We start from the raw sequence: 21,473 nt of genomic DNA, 5'->3' as shown, positions 1-21,473 counted from the left end.
AGCTTATTCCCTTATCTTCTAATGGCTCTGATAACGGATTGGAGGAAATGGTGTCAGAATAAACTCCCATATGACCTGCTGCCAAAGACCCTGATTAATCTCACTAAGAAACAACAGGAACAAGCTATGGCTATTACAGATGCTCTACTAACAGCAACAACATTTACATATTTGCTATGAGAGCAACAACTGGAGGATTTATTATTATCTAACACTACTGTCAACAATACTAAAACATCTTCCTGGAGAATGTGACCCAACCTGAGGTAACGATCTATCCTCATGGATGACCTCAAATCACTACTATTTAGCACTCTGACTTACCAGGGGCTTTGTAGAAGCCGATGTCTTCCTCGGTAAGAGGCAGCAAGTAGACTTCACCTTCCTTCCACAACAGGGGGTATTCTTGCCCGCCGAGGAACTCCCCCAACCAACCATCCTGATCTGGAAAAAAGTTGAAATGTTTCAGTTCTTATAGAAGGTGTGTTCAGATTATTGTTTTTATATTGGTTATATTGCCGCCGCCAAGGAGGTTACGTTTTTGGTGCTGTTTGTTTATTTGTTTGTCAACTACTGATTTTCATTAAACTTGGTGGAAGTGGGCCAAGGAAGAACCCATTAGATTCTTAGAAGATCCAAATTTTGAGGCAGATACACACATTTTCCAACATCATGTTTTCCATTGGTAACATTTAAATGTCTTTTCTTAAGTAGCATGAGTAAATGAGTTAACCTAAAAGGCACATTTTCATCTGCTGTCCCTGTGTACATATTAAAAAGGCTCCCTAAAAATAGATTAAAACAACATATCCAATAAAGTTAATATATACAAAGAAACATAGTAAAATGCACAAGACATTAAAATCCAGTAATATATAACTGTTTTATTGATACCAATCCTACAGTGAGCCTTTGACAATACCTTCAGTGAAGTCAGAAGTGATGTTAACAGCAGCGTAGTGATTGGACGAGGAGCAGGCCAGTGAGTGGCCAAAGCAGAAACAAGATTGGCAGCCTGTTGGGTTTATTTGTTGTAGGTTGAAAAAGCCTGGTTTGCATCTGTAGGTACACACACACATATACATACACCTCGTGAATGAAAACATTATTAACATGCACATCCTGCGCACACACGCCTGATTTCAGATATTTACCACCACCTTGCTGTTGTAGCTTTATTCTTACTAATCTCATTAAGTTGTGTTTGCTGGTCGCTGCAGACTACAGTGTTCAGAAAGAAGGGACCAACTGAGGCTCAGCTGCAAGGTCCCTGAGCACTGACCTACAGACACAAGCTGCTATATGGGTGGGACAGGAACATTGCTAAAAATCAGCCACTACACTACTCACATTACACAGGAGAGGGGCCTGCTCAACGAGCCGTGAAATCTGAAAAAAAGTCAACAAACTGGGAGCACAGAATTATTCAATAATTTGAGACCTGGGGCTGTGTTTTTTGCTAATGTCACAATGAGTTTATCAGTTTGATCCTGTATCCCAGAGGAACAAGATAGAAACAGACAGAGAGAAGCAGAGACGTTGTTATTGACATGTTGTAACTGTCAAGTTTACTGTCAAAGTAGTCAGTATTATGCCCCAAATAGCCCCAAAACTTTGAGCAATTCTGAGACAGATAATTCTTAACCCTTTTCTTTTTAGCATTCTGCTGCAACCCTGTCTCATAGAAATCAATTTGTATATTACAAAATTGTCTTAATTTTTTTGTGGTGACAAACATTAACAGCTGCCTGGATTATCTTCAGAGACAAGTTTCATTTATTCATGTACTTCTGGAGTTGCACCAGAAACCAAGGTTCACCTCCAAACTCCAGCCTGTGGTTAGGTTTATGAAACAAAAGCACTTTGGTTAAGGTCAGAGAATGATCGTGATTGAGGTTAAATATCTAAAAAAAAAAATCTTATGTTTCCAGTCACTGCTGACTTTTACTGTATTAGTGCCGCAGTGCCTAAACATAACCATAAAAAGTTGAATAATCCTGTAGTTACTACAAGTGGATAGTGTATAGCAAGAGTGTTTTTTTGCTGGAAAACAAATGAAATAGCTTGTCAATGAACATTCAGTATCAACATTTTTGCAACTTGCCAAGTATGTTAATTAACACCGTTTCCTCTTTATATTTAAAGAAAACATAATTTGTTCAGTGTGCTGTTGCAAATTAATTGAGACAGGGCTGCTCTGCTGTGCTGACCTGTCTGCTGGGTGTAATGTACTTAATTTATATTTTGCATCAAACTAATTATTTTACATAACTATTACAGTAAATCTAGGAGTAATAATGTAACCGTTTTACCCTTAAAATTAAGATCAGACATGATCAAAAATACTATATTCTGTGCATAAACTGATGAACCAAAAGTAATGGCTTAAATTGTTGGATTGTGGAGGACTTTTAACAGTCGCCTTGGTAACCAGATGTCATGTGCGCACATATAAGTGACATAAGAAGGAAGCTTATAACACACCTGTCACAGCTCTGTCCCTCCACGTTTGGCTTACAGTTACAACGTCCATCCAGAGGAGAGCAGTCGTCCACACTCCCGCTGGGGTCACACTCACACGGCCTACAGACAACAAGTGACGTGAAGATGAAAGATTTAAATCCACTGTACTCAACAGACATGTATGTGTTTATGTGGGAGAAAAAATGTTATTGAAAGAAGGATCCAGAATTTAATGCGATAACTTCAATGTTCTCCATCAGGGTATTCTCGGTTCCCTTGGCCCCTTTCCAGATCACAGATGGTCAACTACACAACAGCAGCACTGAAACAGTGGGGTATCTTGCTCAAGGACACATCAACATGTATACCTGTCTAGGCTTGTATTGGCTTGAACCTGACTCTCCCTTATAACTAGTTGACCATGTGAGTGTTTTTTTGTCATCACTACACGCATTCAAAAAGCACTCCAAGTGTTCTTGTAGCATATCATCAACACTAAGAGGCTGTATTTAGTTCACAATCTATCACAAAAATTTAAATGCTCTGTAAACCACCTTGAGAAACGCAAGTGAGGTGTGTGGGTAAGCAGTGACTGTGATTATGTCAAAATTTGTTTGATCACCTTTATTGATTGATTGTGTTTGTCTGTAACTGTAACAGATAATCTAATTTTTAATGAGGTGCTATTATAAATAATTCAATTATTGGCAAGCCGTCACTGCTTGTTTATGCTCCAGTGGTCTGTGTAATTCGCACCTAAACTCAACATCCTTCCTAATTTTGCTCCATGAGGAAAGAAAGCAGTGTGTTCGTGTGTGTGTGTGTGTGTGTGTGTGTGTGTGTGTGATCGTGCATGCATGTTGGCATATGTGCATGCATATACTGTATGTGTGTATTAATAGAAATGTAGCTGTAAGAATAATCCATTGCAAACTTAGGATCAGTTCTAATTTTATTGAGCGCTTTTGATTTTGTAAATTTGTTATTGCCAAAACGATCAGATGTGATGATCAGAAAAGGAATTTAGTTTCAAGGGTTAATAGCAAGAATTTAATCAGTAAAGCTTTTCAATTAAGCCTCCTTCATCTGGACCCTCACTTTAAACCTGAATTAACTGATGTTTTTGGCCATTTGTGGGCAGTGGAAATGAACTGCAAACACAACACTGATATATTATCACCTCTTATGTTGATATGGAGAACATGTTAGCTGACATTTCCTTACACATTCACCAGATATGGAGCAACATTAGCATTATTTTGGAGATTTTTGCCACCTGGCTAATGTTAGTCCAATATTTACTCCGATTTCAGTTCTATCTTGGTCTCTAGCAGCTCCTATGAAAAATAACATTGCATTCACATGCTCCTTGTATGGTCCCATTTCCTGAGTTGTGAAGTCATTCTTCCGACTTCTGTGTGTGTTCATGTCTTCGTTCTGAGGGATCTTTAAAAACCCAGTATGCTCTTAAGTTGGAATGTGGAGTCAATATGGACGCTACTACACAGATGTGTTGTATTAACATTACCAGAGAAATTAAACAACACACAAACATCTAGTTTACTCTACATGGACAGCAAATTAAAAAGAAATGGCTCATTCTAAGGTAATAAAAACATAAATGTTGTAATTATATTACATTTCTGTCAATAGATCCTCCTAAATTTTACACACTGAACCTTTAAGCTAATTTCTTCTTCAGTTGCTAAATGTTTCACTGTGTTCTAGCTCGTTGCTTACTTTGTCTGTCTGCTGTCTGTTTTTTTTCAGAGCTTTTGCTGATAACAGCTGCCTGTTGTGAGCGGAAACAAGTTTGGGTTGATTTTTGTATCAGTACACACTGAATTTCAATCATTTAGAACTGAATGTGAATTGCTCAACTTGAACACTTGCATTAAAAAACTGAATTTGAATTGCTCAACTTGAATACTTGCATTAAAAAACTTAGTTTTATTCCAATAAACTGAATGTGATATTATGAATCTAAACTGAAACTGTAACTGTCTTTGTATGCTTTCACTTTCAGTTCTCTCAATTCAAATTCAGTTCTCTAAATTTAATTTCAATCCAAAAGATTCACTTTTAAGGTCACAGGCAGGTCAAAGTCCTTGAGGAAGAGCAATCGAGTGCATATTCACAGAGCACCTTTTCAGCCAATCAGCACGTTTGTTTTTGACCATGTCCTGGATTCCACACCGGCAGCCTGTTGCCCCGAAAGTGTGTAAGTTATATCTATGTTAGGTAACTACTACTTTGTCTGTAACTAAATCAGCTACTAATATGAGTTGCACCACAATTACTTGGGCAGACCTTCACTAGATTAACTTGGGAGTAAAGTTGTAATTATGGCAAGTGGCCGTGTGCATTAGCTTTCTGGCTAGGTAGCCACTTGGCATCTTAGCACATAATAGTAAGCTAGATCGATATTAAATTTGGTCTCTACCGTGTAGCTAATTGACATGCAGTTAATGAAATGTTATGCTGAGGGGCAGAAAAACGGCAGTTTTACCATTAGTGAGTATAATGCTGTGACAGCTCTACACCTAGCCTGTGTGGCCTGTGTAATGTTAACTCTTAGTTTTTATGTAAGTTAGAGTTATGTTGTAAATAATCTCCGTGGCATACCTGTTTTATTTCAGTAATGCATAAATCACATTAGTAATAATTTACACTAGGCTAAGTTTGAACACACAGCTGCTGTAACAGGCTGCCCAGCACCTCCTCTGTAAGTTACTAACCATTTTACAAAGAGGACCAGTGACAATAACCATAACAAACCAGGATTCACTTTGGGACTGAAGGACAGGGATGGGTTGAAGCCGACTTTAAACTTGGAATATTTAAGTTGTGGACTTTATATGCAGTTTTACTGTTATCATTTCATTTTCACATTTAGCTGACGCTTTTATCCAAAGCGACTTACAATTGCTATACATGTCAGACACCTCTGGCGCAACTAGGGGTTAAGTGTCTTGCTCAGGGACACAATGGTGGATGGGTCACAGTGGGAATTGAACCCAGGTCACCCACACCAAAGGCAAGCATCTTATCTATGCACCATCACCACCCACTGTTATACAGTATGTTAGCCGGGTGAACTTGCGGCTAACATGCTGCGCGGCTAATGTGGCTAGCGTCTGTTCCACACACTGAGCAGTGTTGGAGTAACATTATTTCATAGTGATAGACAGTCTGGAGGAATTGTGTGAACTTAAGCCTTGTATGAAGTAAATTAAATAAACACAACAGTAGGTGTGGTAAGTTGCTTTAGTGGGAACGTTAGCCGCATTAGCATTAAGTCTGAAACCCATTATAACGCCACAGCAGTCGGTGGGATGTGGTGGGTTAGTTTTTGTCGAACTACTGTAACGCTAACGTTAGCTCTGCTTATTTAGCTGTCTTCTGCTCTTGATGTTCGCTGGTAACGTTATGTGGGTCTATTGTTATTGTGATATGCCTATGTACCTGATAGACCCTGTCGTACACATGTGAAAAACAAATGGTCACTTTCTTTGGTTAACTTTAACATCAAGCTGTAAACTTGCTCATACCCAAAAGCTTTAATGTTAGAGAACCGTTGGGCAGTGTGTTTAAAGTCAGGCAGAGACCAAAACATTATAATTCAGATTTACTTAAGGTTAACTTGCTGCTATACTAGTATCAGTGACAATGCTGCAGCTTTGTTACAAGTCCGGTGTAATAAATATAGGAATACTGCTCTGTGTAGACTGGCAAGGCATTATAAACAACAAAAGTCTCACTTACTTATAAATGAGCTTTTGGTACGTCACAACACCATTTACAGCCAAAGTCAAATGCTCTGTGTAATTAATTTTCCATCTATACTTAATAAAAATTATTTGTTACAATTGTTTTGCACTTTTTGTAGCCATTGCTACAAGAGCTGTACAACTTATTGTGACAATAAATAAGAGGTAACAGCTTGTTAGCTCCACTAGACCAAATTGTAAATTGAGAATAAAGATATTTAAAGTTCCATACATGTCTCTTGCTCAGTTAGCCAATTCATAACATCCCATTACTCAATTTACAATTTGGTCTCTGCAGTTTGATCCATTGTTCACACAAAAGTATTGATTGTAGCAGCTTTTAGTAATTTTTAGAAGGCCTAAGTAATAATTTCAAAATGTTTTGTCAAAAGCTAAAAATGTATTTTATTTATTTTTTAGTTTAATAGTCTCTTGTCTGTTATCAAAGTATCCACAGTTAGATAGTAGAAATAATATTAACACCAAAAAGTAATTCATATGCAGTTCAACACCATCACAACTTAGCATTCCCTCGGCAGGTATAGGGGGTCAGGGAGAGCTAGGATAGACTTCTTATGAATATAAATACTACAACATACTTCTCACATGCACATACACACACATACGCACCATCACATACATTTACATGCAGGCACATATGCATGCATACTTAGTAAGAGAGCTCTCAAGTCAGAGAAAATTGGACTGTGCTTTTCATAATCAAAATGTATGCAGCAGGTCAGTTCATCTTCAAGCTGCAACAAAGGACACAATAAAACACCCAGACTGAGTCTGTGAGAATGCAAAAACACAGATGTAAATCAGTCTCATATCTTAAGAATAGACTCTATCGTATAAATATAATTATACAAATAATAACCCACTGAACTCATTCTCGTAGCATTCAGAAGCAATCAAAATCAGAGCTAAGTATACATATAAAAAAAACAATATTTCAATATTAATGTATTCATTTTGTTCTTATTCCAGGTCCCACCTCAATTTATGCATCATTTGCTGGATAATGCAAATGTCACAATGTCACAATTATCAGCCATCAATCTGATAATGTGATGTATTTTTCCAATCAGTGGTTAGTTTGTCTCAGCAACAAAACACCAAACAATTTCTCTTTAAGTAAATGGAAGCATTTATTAACAGCACACTAAATAATTCAGTGTCAAACACAAGAATTAGCTAATATTCTAAATTTTAATTATGGATGATCTATAAATAACCTACTTATAAATAGTTGTTGACAGTAAAGAAGCATTATGGATATTTGCATCTATAAAACCCAAACATCCATGATGTTATGCAAAATGTTTCCTTACTAGATATAAAGCATTAGGCATTAGGCATAACAAGTTTCTCCTTGGGGTTGGCTGCAGCTAAAGCTTTTCTCTATAGTTTCTGAAGGCAGCAAGGCTGGATCTCTCACCATGGTAACAGATGGAGGACCACATGGTGTCTAGCTTTGTTCTGAGGGATCTTTAAAAACCAACTATTTTTCTCCTGGTCAGGACGGCTCACTGACCAACCAAAACACAGACCATGTGCAGCAGGATAGAATTCATTGCAATAGTTTGCAGACGTTGGGGTTACAGCAACAGGCCACTCTCCATAGAGTAGAACAATGTTTTGATTACCCTGATCATTAACAGGTTGATAAACTTAAATTATTGTGGTAATGCAAATATGGTAGGCCAAAATGAGGCAATGTCATCCAGTTATTTATGAATTACTTCTTAAACCTGCAATAGCTAAAAACACTGACATATGATCTCCTTATAAAGTTGCTGTTAAAAACTTGTTAGCAAACAGTTGCTTATTTACACATCGACCAGACATGCAACATTAGCAACATTCATGTTTCAGATGAAGTCCAATATTTGCTGTCCGTTTAGTTTTTATCTGCACCAACACAAGGAAATATCTGGCTCTTCAGATGCTAAATGCTAAATGTAAATGCAGATGGTTCTATGTTATTCAGTGGTCCAAAAATAATATGGAAGTTTGCTGCATGACATGCAGACAAAAATGTTGTAGTCTGGAACCATAATGATACATCAGACTGTGACATCGCCACCATAAACATCCTAAAGACTTGACATTCATTTTTATTAAGGATATGACGACAATGATCAAACAATTCAGTGAATATACAGGTGCATCTCATGAAATTAGAATATCCTGGAAAAGTTATTATTATGTCATGCTTTTTTTGTATTAATCTTTATGATTACGGCTTCCAACTCATGGAAATCAAAAATCCATATCTCAAAATATTAGAATATTAGAATAAAGAATGTATAATAAAGAAATACAAGTACAAGTACATACAACTACAATCATGGGGAAAACTTCTGACTTGACAGTTGTTCAGAAGACACTCATTGGCACCCTCATCTCCCATTGGCATTGGAGATGCTGATTTCCTTTTCCAGCAGGACTTGACATCTACCCACAGTGCCAAAACGAATACTAACTAGTTTGCTGACCTTGGTATTACTATGCTTGATTGGCCAGCCAACTTGCCTGTCAAGAGGCGAGTTGACACTTTCCTTTTCAAGAGGAAAGTGAGAGACACCAGAGCTGAAGGCCATTATCAAAGCAACCTGGGCTTCCATAGCACCTCAGCAGTGCTACAGGCTGATTGCCTCCATGCCATGCCGCATTGAGGCAGTAATACGTGCAAAAGGATCACTGACCAAGTGCTGAGTGCAAATATTAACCTTTTTCTGGACTTTTAAACTTTTTAGAAGGTCAACATTTCTGTACTGCACATTCTTTATGAGATACACCTGTATGTGTATAAAGACCACGAGGGGCAGAATACAGTGACACAAAAATTTAGGGATGGAATTACCCTAAATACCCTGTTCTAAATTTGACTGAGATACTTGTTGAAATCTTGATGAAATTACATGTTGTTTTTTTCCCGCTGTTTCCATGTGGAAAATTACAGCAATCTGTGTTGACTTGCTTGTTAGAAGTTTGATACTGTATTTGGCACAATGTGTTTCTCACTGATAAGAAGGTCACTAATTCACAGTGGTGTCACATAGAGAAATAAGAATCCTCTTGTTTACGGCTGCTTTGTAGTTTGACAAATTCAGGCTTGGGGAAGTGAGATAGTGTAACTGCAAAACAAGGAAGATTTATTAAGTCAGTGTTACCTATTTATTTCTCTTAACCCCTTCTCCCTTTTAAAAGCCTATTTTTTAACCACTTATTAAGTCATCCTTTCAGTATTTGCTTTGTTTTTGTGAGTCTTCAGCAATATGTCTTTGCATCTGTGTTCATGACTATGCGTGCTGCTCACCTGCAGCCACCGGGGCCAAGCGAGTGAAAGCCAGCCCGACATGTGTCACACTTCTCCCCTGTCACGCCAACTCGACACGCACACCTTCCTTCTGCATCACACTGCAGACTCACTGAACCTGGGAGGGACAGCAGATGGATGGTGCATGGAGAAAAAAGAAAAGAGAATGTAAATGGTCCACAGAGACGAAGGACAAAAGGAAAACACAGAGGAGTATTTTAAAGAAAATGGTGGTGATCATGGTGGTGGTGGTGGGACGGGGGGATTGGTGAATTACATGAAATGGATCAATACATCATTATTGATTGACATGATAACTGAGTACCTTTTATTAAATTCCTGTTCAAAAACCCCAGAGATGAGCTTTGAAGAGCAGGCTATAACCTTGCAACCATACTGTAGCTGAAATACTGTACTTTAGTTAATGGAGAAAAAAGACCAGCTGAAGCATTGTGGACATGAGAGAAAAGGAAGCCTGATGGAGTCTGCTGTAACGTTTGATCAATACAATGGACTCCAACAGCCACGTGGAATCACCTTACACTATTCAGGAAACTCAGAGGAAAAGATAGCTGATGTATTTGTTCATTTCTCCCTCTGGTTCTCTCTATTTACCCAGATGATGGTGTAATTAGGAGCCCAAACATTTAATGTCCCTCCAACTAAAATTAGACTGTTTAATGACCTCTGCGTCGCTGTATTGATAACGTTCAGAGAGTCAACTGGATCAATTTACAACAGCAGGGCTGAGTAAAGTCATGGATTTCTTTAATAGTCTTTTGGGAAAGCCGAGGCGAGGGTAAATCTGATGAGATGTGCAAGACATGAGCTGAACAAGATTGTATAAATTATGAATCAGAAAAGATTCTGCTCTTAGGCAAGGTTTGGCAGTTGAGTAAATATTAATGTAATGTTATTAAAACATTAGGCCATAAATAATTTGCAACAATTAATCCTATGAGTCCTTTATGTCTGTAGCTAAATCTTGCTTATTGTGCCTAATTGTGCCAATACAGCATTCCAACCAACCATAATTAAATTTTTCCGTGCCAGAGAAAACAAAAATAGTGAGTAATGGTATTGGCATAGATTATAATTAGGGTTTTTAAGTTATTATAAAAACAATTAAGGGTTTTGTGTCTGCAGTGTACCATTCGTGTTGCAGCTGCAGGGCTGGCAGGGCTCTTCTGCAGATTTCCTGTGGTGGTTCTCTCTGCAGCGCTCACAGTGGGGCCCATCAGTGTTGTCTCTGCAGCTCACACAGCGCCCCCCACTGCCAGTGCTCCGGTACTGCTCCATGTCAAACACGCAATCGCCTGACCTCCCATTGCAGTTACACTCTGCAAGTGAGAGACAAAGAGCAACAGGTCAAGTGAGGAGAGACGTGAAGAACGAGGAAAGAGCAGCCACAGGGGAAGAAATAGGCAGAGGAGGCAACAAGGCAAAAAGAGAGAAGACAGAAATAGACGGAGGAAAGAGAAAAAAGGATGGTATATGGTTGAGGGATTATGTGTTCTGGGATTGGATCATAATTTAGAGGCTCGTTGCTAATCTCATTTCACACAGGCCTAATGAGGAGCCAATCGGCTGTCAGGGGGCACTTTGATAACAGTAATTCATGTTTATACAAGAGCAAATTACTCAACTGATAACACACCATCACAGATCTCATACCCCTCACATCAAATCCCTCCTTAGTTTACCAGATACCCCGAGGAGGGATTTAGGTGAAATTGCCCATTTTATTATGAATCAAGCTCTCTGTTGTGCTGGCAATAACCACATGATTATTCATTCCTATTAATAAGGATTCTCAGCCGTGTTCACCTTATTTCAAGATAAAAATTGATCACCAGTTGCTTTAAAACACAGCTGAAACCTGGGATTGGTGGTAAAGCACTTATATTAAGATTCAAAAGAGAGTTTCATTTGGCTCTAACTACTGTTACCTTCATGAAATTCTATATTATATATTAAAAATGTGTGTTATCAAACAGTTGCCTTTGTACACATCCAGAAAATGATGCAAAGCAACAATGGGATTCATTTGGGATTGTGTTTCTGGCCACCTGACATAAATCCAATATTCATTCATGTAGCTCTGTTTGGTCTTTCACAACTTCTGAGGAAAACGTCTGTCTCTTTAGCTGCTAAATGTTTCACAATGTTCACTAGTTAGTCGCTTACTTTGTCTGTTGTTTGGTTCTGGTCAGCAGTGTTGGGCAGCTACATGAAATCATATGGGGGTTTTTTCAGAGTTGGAGTATGTGTGAAAACCACAGTGAGGAAGGGACTACTGAAGTGCTGTGTGCAGTTAGTAAATATTATAACACTAAATTGCAGGCTGACTGCTTGTTAAACCAGAATGTCTCATTTTCTATTCATAGATGTGTTAAACACAGAAGCCATGTGGGTGTTTAAAGGCACCTTTGATAGAGTTGTGAGTCAAGGAAGTAATGGAACAAGAAATGGAACAAATTACTATAGCTGGTGAGTAATGTAATATACGTTATGTGTAGTTTTTCTAGTAACTTGTCAAACACTGTGTACAGTGGGTTTATCAGAGTGTTTTCATTTAAAACACCTGCCTTCTGCTTCTTAAAACGACCCTGATGACAGTGGTGAGAGTGAAATAAGTACTTTATAATAAAAGTATTAAAAATTATAAATGTGTTAATTCTAATGGCAATTGTAAATTTAAAAAACTTTATTTGTAAATTTTTTCCATCAGGTTGTACATTATATCAATTTAAAAACAAAATAGCTGTGAAAACTGTCAACAATTGCTCCTCTTTTAATATCTTTATATAATATAGACTACCACTGGCCAAGTATTTATTATTTGTCTCTTCTTATATATTTGTATACTGTATTTGTATACTGTATATTTGTATCTTTTTTATGTCCCATGAACACTTTATTCCTTTTTTTGTCATAAAGACTTAAGAAGTAAAAACAGGAATCCTATTCCACATGAATGCATCAGTAACCGCTCACCCCTCCCTTTGCAAGCACGGAGGAAAAGCTACTGTGTCCGACTCTTGTGCTAAATAATACGTGTGGTCCTGTATTTGTCCAAATATCACTTCTCTTCTTACTTCTAATAAACCAGACAACTACTACTACTAGTACTACTTCTGCTTGTTTTTCGTACATATTCAACTTAGTTACGTATTCAACATAATGACAGAACACGCTCTGCAGAGCAGTTTGTCCGTTTGGGCTACTATAGAAACATGGTGGTATAACATGGCCATGTATGTAGATGGCTCATTCTAAGGTAATAAAAACATAATGGTTCATAATGTAAGGTCTTTATACACCACTGAAAACCTGTAATGTGTGTTTTATTGAATTTCAATAGACCCTCCTGAATATTACACACTGGACATTTAAAATCTCTGTAGAGTGAGTCGAGTGATCCATCTCCGTTTGATCTTCACTGCGAGCTACTCCTTTCACATGGGAATTAGCCTCATTGTTAATTTAAAAATATTGATTGGTGTAGCCTTAAGCATCCGCCCTGAAATTGTAGATCTGATGGTTGAAGTGAAAAGCTACTCTAGGAACCAATAACCTTTGCACCACTAGAAGTGGCCCTTTGAACACAACATGCATCTTTTGACAAATGCTGAGTCCCTTGTTATCACATCTGCAATCCCTCTGCTCGTAGGGCACCAGAATCTGACAAAAACTGACACGCAACATAGAAAGTCACTGCAGCATGACTCAGTTCTGATTGGCACTGGTGGGCAACTAGAGCACAAATCCGACTAGCCAGCTCTACGTGTCAGCTCCCATCTTGCCGCTGCTGGTCAGTCTGGCTGATAGCCAGGTGGCATCACTGTCAGCCTGAGCTTCTGTTGAATTTCCTTTAGCGGTACAAATGAATGCTGACCCTGACATCTCATAAAATGTGATGTAATCCATGATGTATACTGTTACACTGGGAGAAAGTTTGATACTCCCTACTCAGGCTATCCTCAAAAATGTATGCTATGTATAATCATATATGCTAGCACACCATTTTATTTCCATATTGTATGTCTTATTATGGTTTAATCTCATATTATTGTTGGGGATTTAGTCCATTTAATTTTTGCAATATTTGTAAATTATATTATTTGCTTAATTGCACTCCTGAAACATTTGAGTCCTAGCTCAAACACAGAAACTTTTGAAAAGTGCTGTCTAAATAAAGTTTATTATTAATAAACAAAGTTTACAAATATCTCAAAATGATATTTCGCTCAAATAACTTCAGGTCTATCAATGGGCTATGTCAAAAGAAACATCATGTGTGTACTGAAGTGAGGAAAATGAGTTTGTTTAATTATGGTCCTCCATCCTGAAATGAGCTTCAGGGCAAAGTGAACATCTGGCTTTCCATCCCTCTCAGCAAGTTCAAAAGTAGATTTGCTAATGTTTTAATTACTTGCTGCTCCTGTTTTAGTAACTGTTTTTTTCTTTTGTTTTTACTATTTTATTTGGATATAAGGTTTTCTGCATTTTCTGAAAAATAGGTATGTGACTATACTTATTTTGAATAATTCCCATCTGTGTTTTATTTGACTGTGTATATTTTTTAAACGTCATATTGTAATTTAACATCCTTTGATGTTGCCATATTGACCTTGTTAATCTTGAAAGAAAATATATCAATCCATTAAATACATTATGATAAGCATGTTTCCATCTAGGTAGAGGAGGGGACAATAAGTAACAGTTTAAAGGTGGCGTATGTGGGATGAAGATTGCTACAAGCAATACACACATATGGCATGGCAGAGGGAAACTGACAGAGCAAATCACTTAAAGCTGTTTTTCAACAGGTTTAACACAAAGACCTCTACACAGCTTTCCATAGCCTGTGTTTGGCCATCTTGACCACATTTAGGTCTGCCCACCCACAACCACCCCATGCTTTCCTCAAGCCTGTTCTGGGGACCACACAGCCTGATCAATACTCACAGGGAAGTCCTTTGTGAACTATTCTGTTGATACTGATCAGTATCAGTGTGACAAGACACTTTAAGGAGACCTATTATACTGCATTTCCTGGCCTATATTGTAGTTCTGTGACTCCTCTATAGCAGCTTTGCACGATTCATAGTTCAAAAAACTATTTTCTATCTTATACTGGCTCTTCATGCAGGCCCTCATTTCAGCATCTGTCTGAAACAAGCTGTGGATGCTCCTGTCTGTTTGAGACCCTGATAAAGTGTAGCTCACAGTCCCAAACAGAGCAAGGTTGTGCTTCAGTTTTTATATGTTTACGTTGCAAAATTCTACCAGCTATGTTACCACTTGTCACAGCTGTCTGGACTCACAGCACAAGCGGTGCGGTTGATTAATATCAGGGCGAATGCTGGTGTCATATCAGCTGGGCAGAGATGATTAGCTCCTCGAGTCTATGTTATCAGTTATAACTCACATTTGTATTTCACAGCATGAAAAAATTAACGTGTGGCTTTTTGAGTGAGTCTCACGAGAGAGCTTTTTAGCTGACACGAATTCTTGTCACAGTTTAACCTCGCGAGATCTCGTCACAACCCTAGTATCAACAGAATAGTGCACAAAGGACTTCCCTGTATTTGATGGAGCCACCTCCTCAAACACTATGCCTCACACAAATCTACAGGTTTACAATTTAAATACTTTAGAATATAACAGCACAGGGTATTATGTGATGCCTTCTCAGCTATACATTTTTCTTTTTCTCAATACATTACATTCATTTAGCTGACGCTTTTATCCAAAGCGACTTACAATTGCTATATACTGTAGGTCAGAGGTCGCACGCCTCTGGAGCAACTAGGAGTTGAGTGTCTTGCTCAGGGACACACTAGTGGATGTATTTGCATTATTGAATGAAAAAAAAAAACTGAATTGTGACTTTAGCTTTATACAAAGTCCAGAATGATTTAAGGGTGATTCATATGGAACTGCAGTTGCAGTACAAGTTGCTGTTGTCTCCTAGAAATTATGTATATACACTATTCATTTGCAACAACAAATATGTTTCGAAAGAAAAGGTCTCAAAGTCCTATTCCTTGTATGCCCTCCATCCACTCCAAACTGCTCCCGATGACTTGCATGCTGTATAAAAAGACGGCACTACCTCCATTCAAAATGTGGATGTTACCCTCATATTGCTTCTCTTTGTCTCATAGAGATTAAACCTGGACACATAGTTGAAGTCATGCTCTTCTGTATCTCGAGTATTTTAAAAGCACCCAGCCCCTTACAGCCCAGAATAAACTCTTATTGCATTACAATCAAGTCAGAGATGCAATGTTGTAACATCAAGGTTGATTTCAAATGTGTTAGTATTAGCATCCTTTTGATAATCAAAATGGTGGTGGTTAACTCTTGTCATCATCACTCTGAAGACATTTGATCAAACATAGTCTTTGCTCAGTAAAAAAACAAACTCCAAAACAACAGAATTTAGTTACTGTGGTGCAAATACTTCCTGAACTACCCATCAAATGACATAATGTTACAAATTAAAATAACATAATGAGAAAATTAGTGAAAGAGTGAATTAATAACAAAATAGGAAAGCCTGGTGTGACTATGAATGTTTTATGTTGCTGTTGGTGATAGCAAGTTTAGAGGTACATGAAACCAGTTAGAATGAAAAAACAAATGTCAGTTACAAACAAGCCACACTAACTTTTTCTGAATGAATGATGAAATTTAGCATACTGTGCATAAGCTGTCTTTCAGCAGCAAGGATACAACCTACCATCTTATTGTCTTTATATGAATTATTCCTTCGTACTGTTGCAGGATACATTGCACAGAAGGACCACAATCCCTTCAGGCACAGTAATTTCTCATTTTTACATCTAATTTACTGGATGAATGAGATGTCGGAGTAGCTGAGAGAGTAGAATACCAGCGGTGATAAGAAATCAGTCTATAGTGGATCATGCTATCTGTATGACCCTTAGTGTGCTTAGGTTAATATGACAAACCAAATGGGACATGAAAGACTATATACGTTTTAATCTTTAATTTCTTTCATCTTTAATACAGGAATGCGGCTATAAGGGTGTTTTATATTAGATTTATTTTAGTGTAACTCACTTCCTATATTATAGGAATGGTTTTTGACATTTTAGGAAATTTGCTGTCTTACTGAGAGTTAGATGAGAAGATTTATGCCATTGTATGAAGACTCAAAGCCGGGGGAAACTTACTGTGTCCGGGAACTTACTGTGCCCAACAATTTTCATACTGTAATAACAGGTTAAGTAGCCAGCTTTAGAGCCATTAGTAAGTGTATTTGTTATAACCTTTAGAAAGAACCAGGTTAGTCATTTCTGCTTCTTTGCCATTTTTATGCTAAGCTAACTGGCTAGCTTCTCATTCATGTTACAGGCATGAGAGTGGTACTGATCTTCTCATCTAACTCGGTACAAAAGCGATTAACGACATTTCTCAAAATGTCAAACTGTTCCCTCGAGGGCATGTTTGATCATTATGAAGTTATATTTTTATGACAAATCTCAGCTCTTTAGACTGTGCAGAAAATCAAGATTGTTCAATTTAGTAACACAAGTTTGACCGCTGTGAGTTAACTTAAAGAAAAGTAGTGAAGGGCTTCTTGAGTTTGTTCTTTAGCTTCTGTTACATTAAAATGACTTAAAGTTCACTGCTGAGAGAACAGTTCATATCTACTCAGTCATTTTGAAAGGCATGCTTATTTGTTACTTTAATTTTTTTGTTTTGAGGGAGTATCAGGGTCATTTACACATACAGTATGTTACACAATTATGTATGTACCAGTTTTAATGTACAAGTTTTAATAAAAAGTGAAGTAACAACAGCCTGCTCAAAGTGACTTCAGAGGAATCATCTTCATTTTCAGTATAAAAAGACACAAGTCTCCGTCATGTAATGTTGATCAAACTTGAGGGAAGGAAGCTATGCACATTTTAATCTAAATACAAATGGGAAGTATGCTAATAACAAGATAACTTCTTAATGAACTTGATTTGATGCATTTAATGAATCCTTGGAAGCTGTGGCACAGGTGGGTTGTCTTTTAATCATAGGATTGGTAGTACCTTTGGTGAACTGGTGGACAAGAGGCAAACATTGCAAAGTGTGTTCCTGCTGTGAGGTAAGTGCATTTAATTTACAATGTACAATGTTAGATTATTGATTAAACTTGATAAATAAAGCCTCTTAAAGCCCAGTTCATATTCATCCTGAGTTCTTGAGGCTCTCAGGTAGGCCAGTGATTCCCCTAGCTACATGGAGTGTAATTGTAATGCTGGACACAACCATGTGACAGCTGAGGCGGAAAGGACTCAGCAGGTAATGAAGTGGAAGGATGTTGACAGGTTCCAATTTACGTTTTTAGGAAGGAGATTTCAGATTTATATCACACTTCTCAAGACACACAATTCTTAGGTGGAAAAGCAATGTGGCAACAGAGAGTACATACTGTACTACACTGTAGTGGATATGGTTTGGACGTGGAAGTGCCTCGCTCAAGTGGAAGTTCATTCCAATTTCAAACTTAAAATTTGTATAGAGGGTTGAAAAAATGTTAACACTACTTTACATTATATTGACAGCTACTTTCAATATATTTCACAATTCTTCATCAAGATAGACAAGTTTCTGGGTGGGAGATTAAGATGAGAAGTTGTTTTAAGTTTACCTTAAAAGGTACCAAATGCAAGGAATTGGAGGAATGTATTCAATATCGCAAAAAAGAAAAACTCCTCCTTGGTTAGAAGTGTGTAATTAGCTAATTGCATTTAGTGAGTAGAGCTGTAAAGTAGTGAATAGCACAACGACCGGTGAGGAACAAACACCTGTTTTAAAGTTAAGAAAGATTAGACTGTCACTATAGCTGATGGAGGTGCAGAATCTTTGCTTTGGATGGAAAATGCATCACATAGTAATGCTTACACTTTCTCTACAAAGTCGCTTTTCACGATCTTGTAGAACTGATTAATAATACTTATTAAATCCTAAAATGAGTAAAGTTTTGCCTAATATAAAGTTTTGTAAACATACAAACATACAAATTCACGCCCAAAATCTACTGGTTTTCAGCAAGTTGCTTTATTTCATAATCCCAAAAAATGGCTAGTTATCATGATATTGTGGCAACAAGTTTTCTACCCAGCTGCTGTTTGATTGTTTTTAAACTGGAGAACCTTCTATTTAACTGTTTTGTGCTGAAGCATTTGGGTTTCAGTAGTAGAGCATTTGTTTTTTGTATTGTCCTAAATTACTAGATAGATATAAGTTAAAAAAATATATAAGGGGAGATTAACCACATTTTATGCTTAAATCTATTGTCATATTTCATAGTAGGTATACCACCAGGATGCTTAGATTATAATTATCTGATATATCTACAGTATTACAAATAGCACTATTGATATTCAAGGAAATGATCACAGTCTTCGAGCTACAACTGCACCCTTCAACCTTAAATCAGAGGCAAGAGAGGATTTAAAGAATCTACCTACTGGAAGAGCCTCAGGCTAAGCCAATGACAACATCAAACAACAACAAACGTTATGCAGACCCGCAGCAACCGGCTATAAATGATTTTAGTCTCAGAGGGGGAGAATCTTGATGAGAATGACATCCCGTTGCACCTCCGATACACACAAATAAACACGCACAAACAAACAACTCTTTGCATATTTCTCCACACTTATTTTAAGACTACAAAGCAAGCAGCAAGCAAAAAATAATCATCAGACCAATATCAAGTTTTGAGAAACAACCTGGATTTATAGTAAAATTACAAATAAAAACAATCAGACGTGTACAAAAAACAATGAAACATCGCCTCCTCCCCCCAAAAAAGCTTTAATTTACCACCTGCTACTACTGCTCACACAATAGCAAAGACAGCTGTAATAAACACACATGATCACACACTACTTTTCTTTATGCTCTTCAAAAGAAGTTCTAAATCTGAAGCAGCCTGACAAATAAATATCCTAAATTACAAAAACTGCAATTGACATGGGGGTTGTTTTTAGTGACCGTAGTAACATATTAATGCAACAAAATGGTTTAAATAAAACGACAACTGTTGCTGTCAGGTGGTGTTAAGTAAATGAATATAATAGAACCATACTGTATCTTTAAAGCAGGTGAGTAATGTGCCATTGTATGTGGGAGGACTACTCCTCCTAATTTGCCTAATTGACTAAAACATTATACTAACAAACTCCTGTCAAGGGTCACCATGGGGTTGCATTAATATGTTTAAATTACTGTTCACTGCTATGTCAGAATTCCTGTTTTATGTAGATTGTCATTCACATAACTCTACACTATTTTATCTTGTCCTGACATGCAGAAACTTTGAGAGAAATTTGATGCTTGATTCATATCATTTGCATACGTACACACACATCCAAACACACACTGCGCTTACTGAGATACGCATTTCATAAACAGTGTGCCACAATTAACTTTTCCAGGATGTATGTGTGTGATATGTGGGTGCAAGTTAATTATATGAAATGGAGAGATAAGAACACATTTAAGCGTCGAGTTTCAAATCCTGGCAGTTATTTGCAGAGCATGCAGTGTCAGGGGAGCATGACAAAGAGGATTTATAGTTGACAGTTAAAAGGAAAAAGACACCAATGCAGTGTTTATTTTGTAAAGTTCAGGTTTTATCTTCATTATTGTCTTATTCTTGGGTTCCATGTTTCTCAAAGCCCCAAAAGGTCAATTTATTCTTCCTACTAAAAGCTTATTTGCTGAAAATATTGCTTGAAAGAAACACTTAACATGTTTTTCCAGATTTGTTGGAAACTGTTGTGTCCTATCAGCAGCGATAACGTCTTATCTATATCATCGTCAATGGCCCACATATTTGCACTGCACGTGTTTTGACTTATCACCACCTTTCAACGTCTTTTTTTATGCCACAATAATTGGAGTTGATGTTGCAAAATGTTTGTGAATGATGCTGCCTCTTATTTGCATGAGTGCACCATATACATAACAATATCTCAGATGCTGTTGTTGTTGTGTTGTCAGTGGTTGCTTTACTGTGCTTGAATAAAGATTTTGAAGAATTGCTATTACAACTCTTAGACCTTCTTTAATAAATGGTAATAGTTTTAATCAATTTTGTTTTTCTGCGTACTGGTATGTGAAAAAGTTATATCCACAATCCACAGAAAATGCTTATTTAGTTTCTTGCTGAGAGTTAGATGAGAATATTGAGATGGGAGAACTAGTTAGCCTGGCTCTGTCCAACTAAATCTGCCTACAAGTCGTTTTGATTTTGTTACAATTAAGGCATTTGGCAATCAATGACTGACCATATTCTATCGATAACAAGTACAGTAGCCATCAGTCTTGTGAGATGGGGCGAGATAAAGAGAGGAAGCAGAAAGAGGGAAATTGGAAATTAGTGATAGACCAAATAATCGGTCTACCAATATCTGGCAAATGTCTTTGGTCACATTTGCAGGCAGTCTTGTGAGTTTGGCTGCTGTGGAACAATGTTAGCGCTCCCCCTTCTGAGTTTTGGGAAGGTAGTGAAAAAGCTTGAAAAAGTTTGTTTCAAGCCCTAAATTTCCTCAGTCACCATAGTCTTTTCCAAATGTCAAGAGATTTCTCCCATCCTAAATGACAGCAAATCTAATCTAAAACCATTACTGGCTAACGTTAACTATATAGTTATACTGTAGATGCAGTTTAATCATGTCACTTCCAACAAACTGTCCCCCACTCTCCCTTAAACACCAGTTACATTCTGTAATCTACAGAATAACCCAATGTCATTAATTAATAAAAATTACATCTCAAACAACATGTTACTGGCTAAGCTAAGCATTTTATATTGTACTCTGACTGGAATAATGGAACAATAAGTAACTTATCTTTGTTTTGATATCAGCATT

At 37.3% G+C, this 21,473-nt stretch overlaps 1 protein-coding gene across 1 annotated transcript in view; it reads right to left on the bottom strand.

The window, feature by feature from the left end:
- Positions 1-21,473, bottom strand: part of lamc3 (laminin, gamma 3) — a 114,233-nt gene that overhangs the window by 52,848 nt on the left and 39,912 nt on the right. Inside the window, exons 5-9 of the mRNA XM_046066348.1 lie at positions 10,710-10,898; positions 9,559-9,676; positions 2,485-2,583; positions 923-1,059; positions 325-444 (exon numbers count right to left, since the gene is read on the bottom strand). Of these exons, the coding sequence (XP_045922304.1) occupies positions 325-444; positions 923-1,059; positions 2,485-2,583; positions 9,559-9,676; positions 10,710-10,898 (663 nt within the window). The remainder of the gene's footprint in view (positions 1-324; positions 445-922; positions 1,060-2,484; positions 2,584-9,558; positions 9,677-10,709; positions 10,899-21,473) is intronic.

The sequence above is a fragment of the Micropterus dolomieu genome, linkage group LG13, assembly GCF_021292245.1.
Source record: "Micropterus dolomieu isolate WLL.071019.BEF.003 ecotype Adirondacks linkage group LG13, ASM2129224v1, whole genome shotgun sequence".
Taxonomy (NCBI): Eukaryota; Metazoa; Chordata; class Actinopteri; order Centrarchiformes; family Centrarchidae; genus Micropterus; species Micropterus dolomieu.
This window is presented reverse-complemented; position numbering and strand designations above follow the sequence as displayed.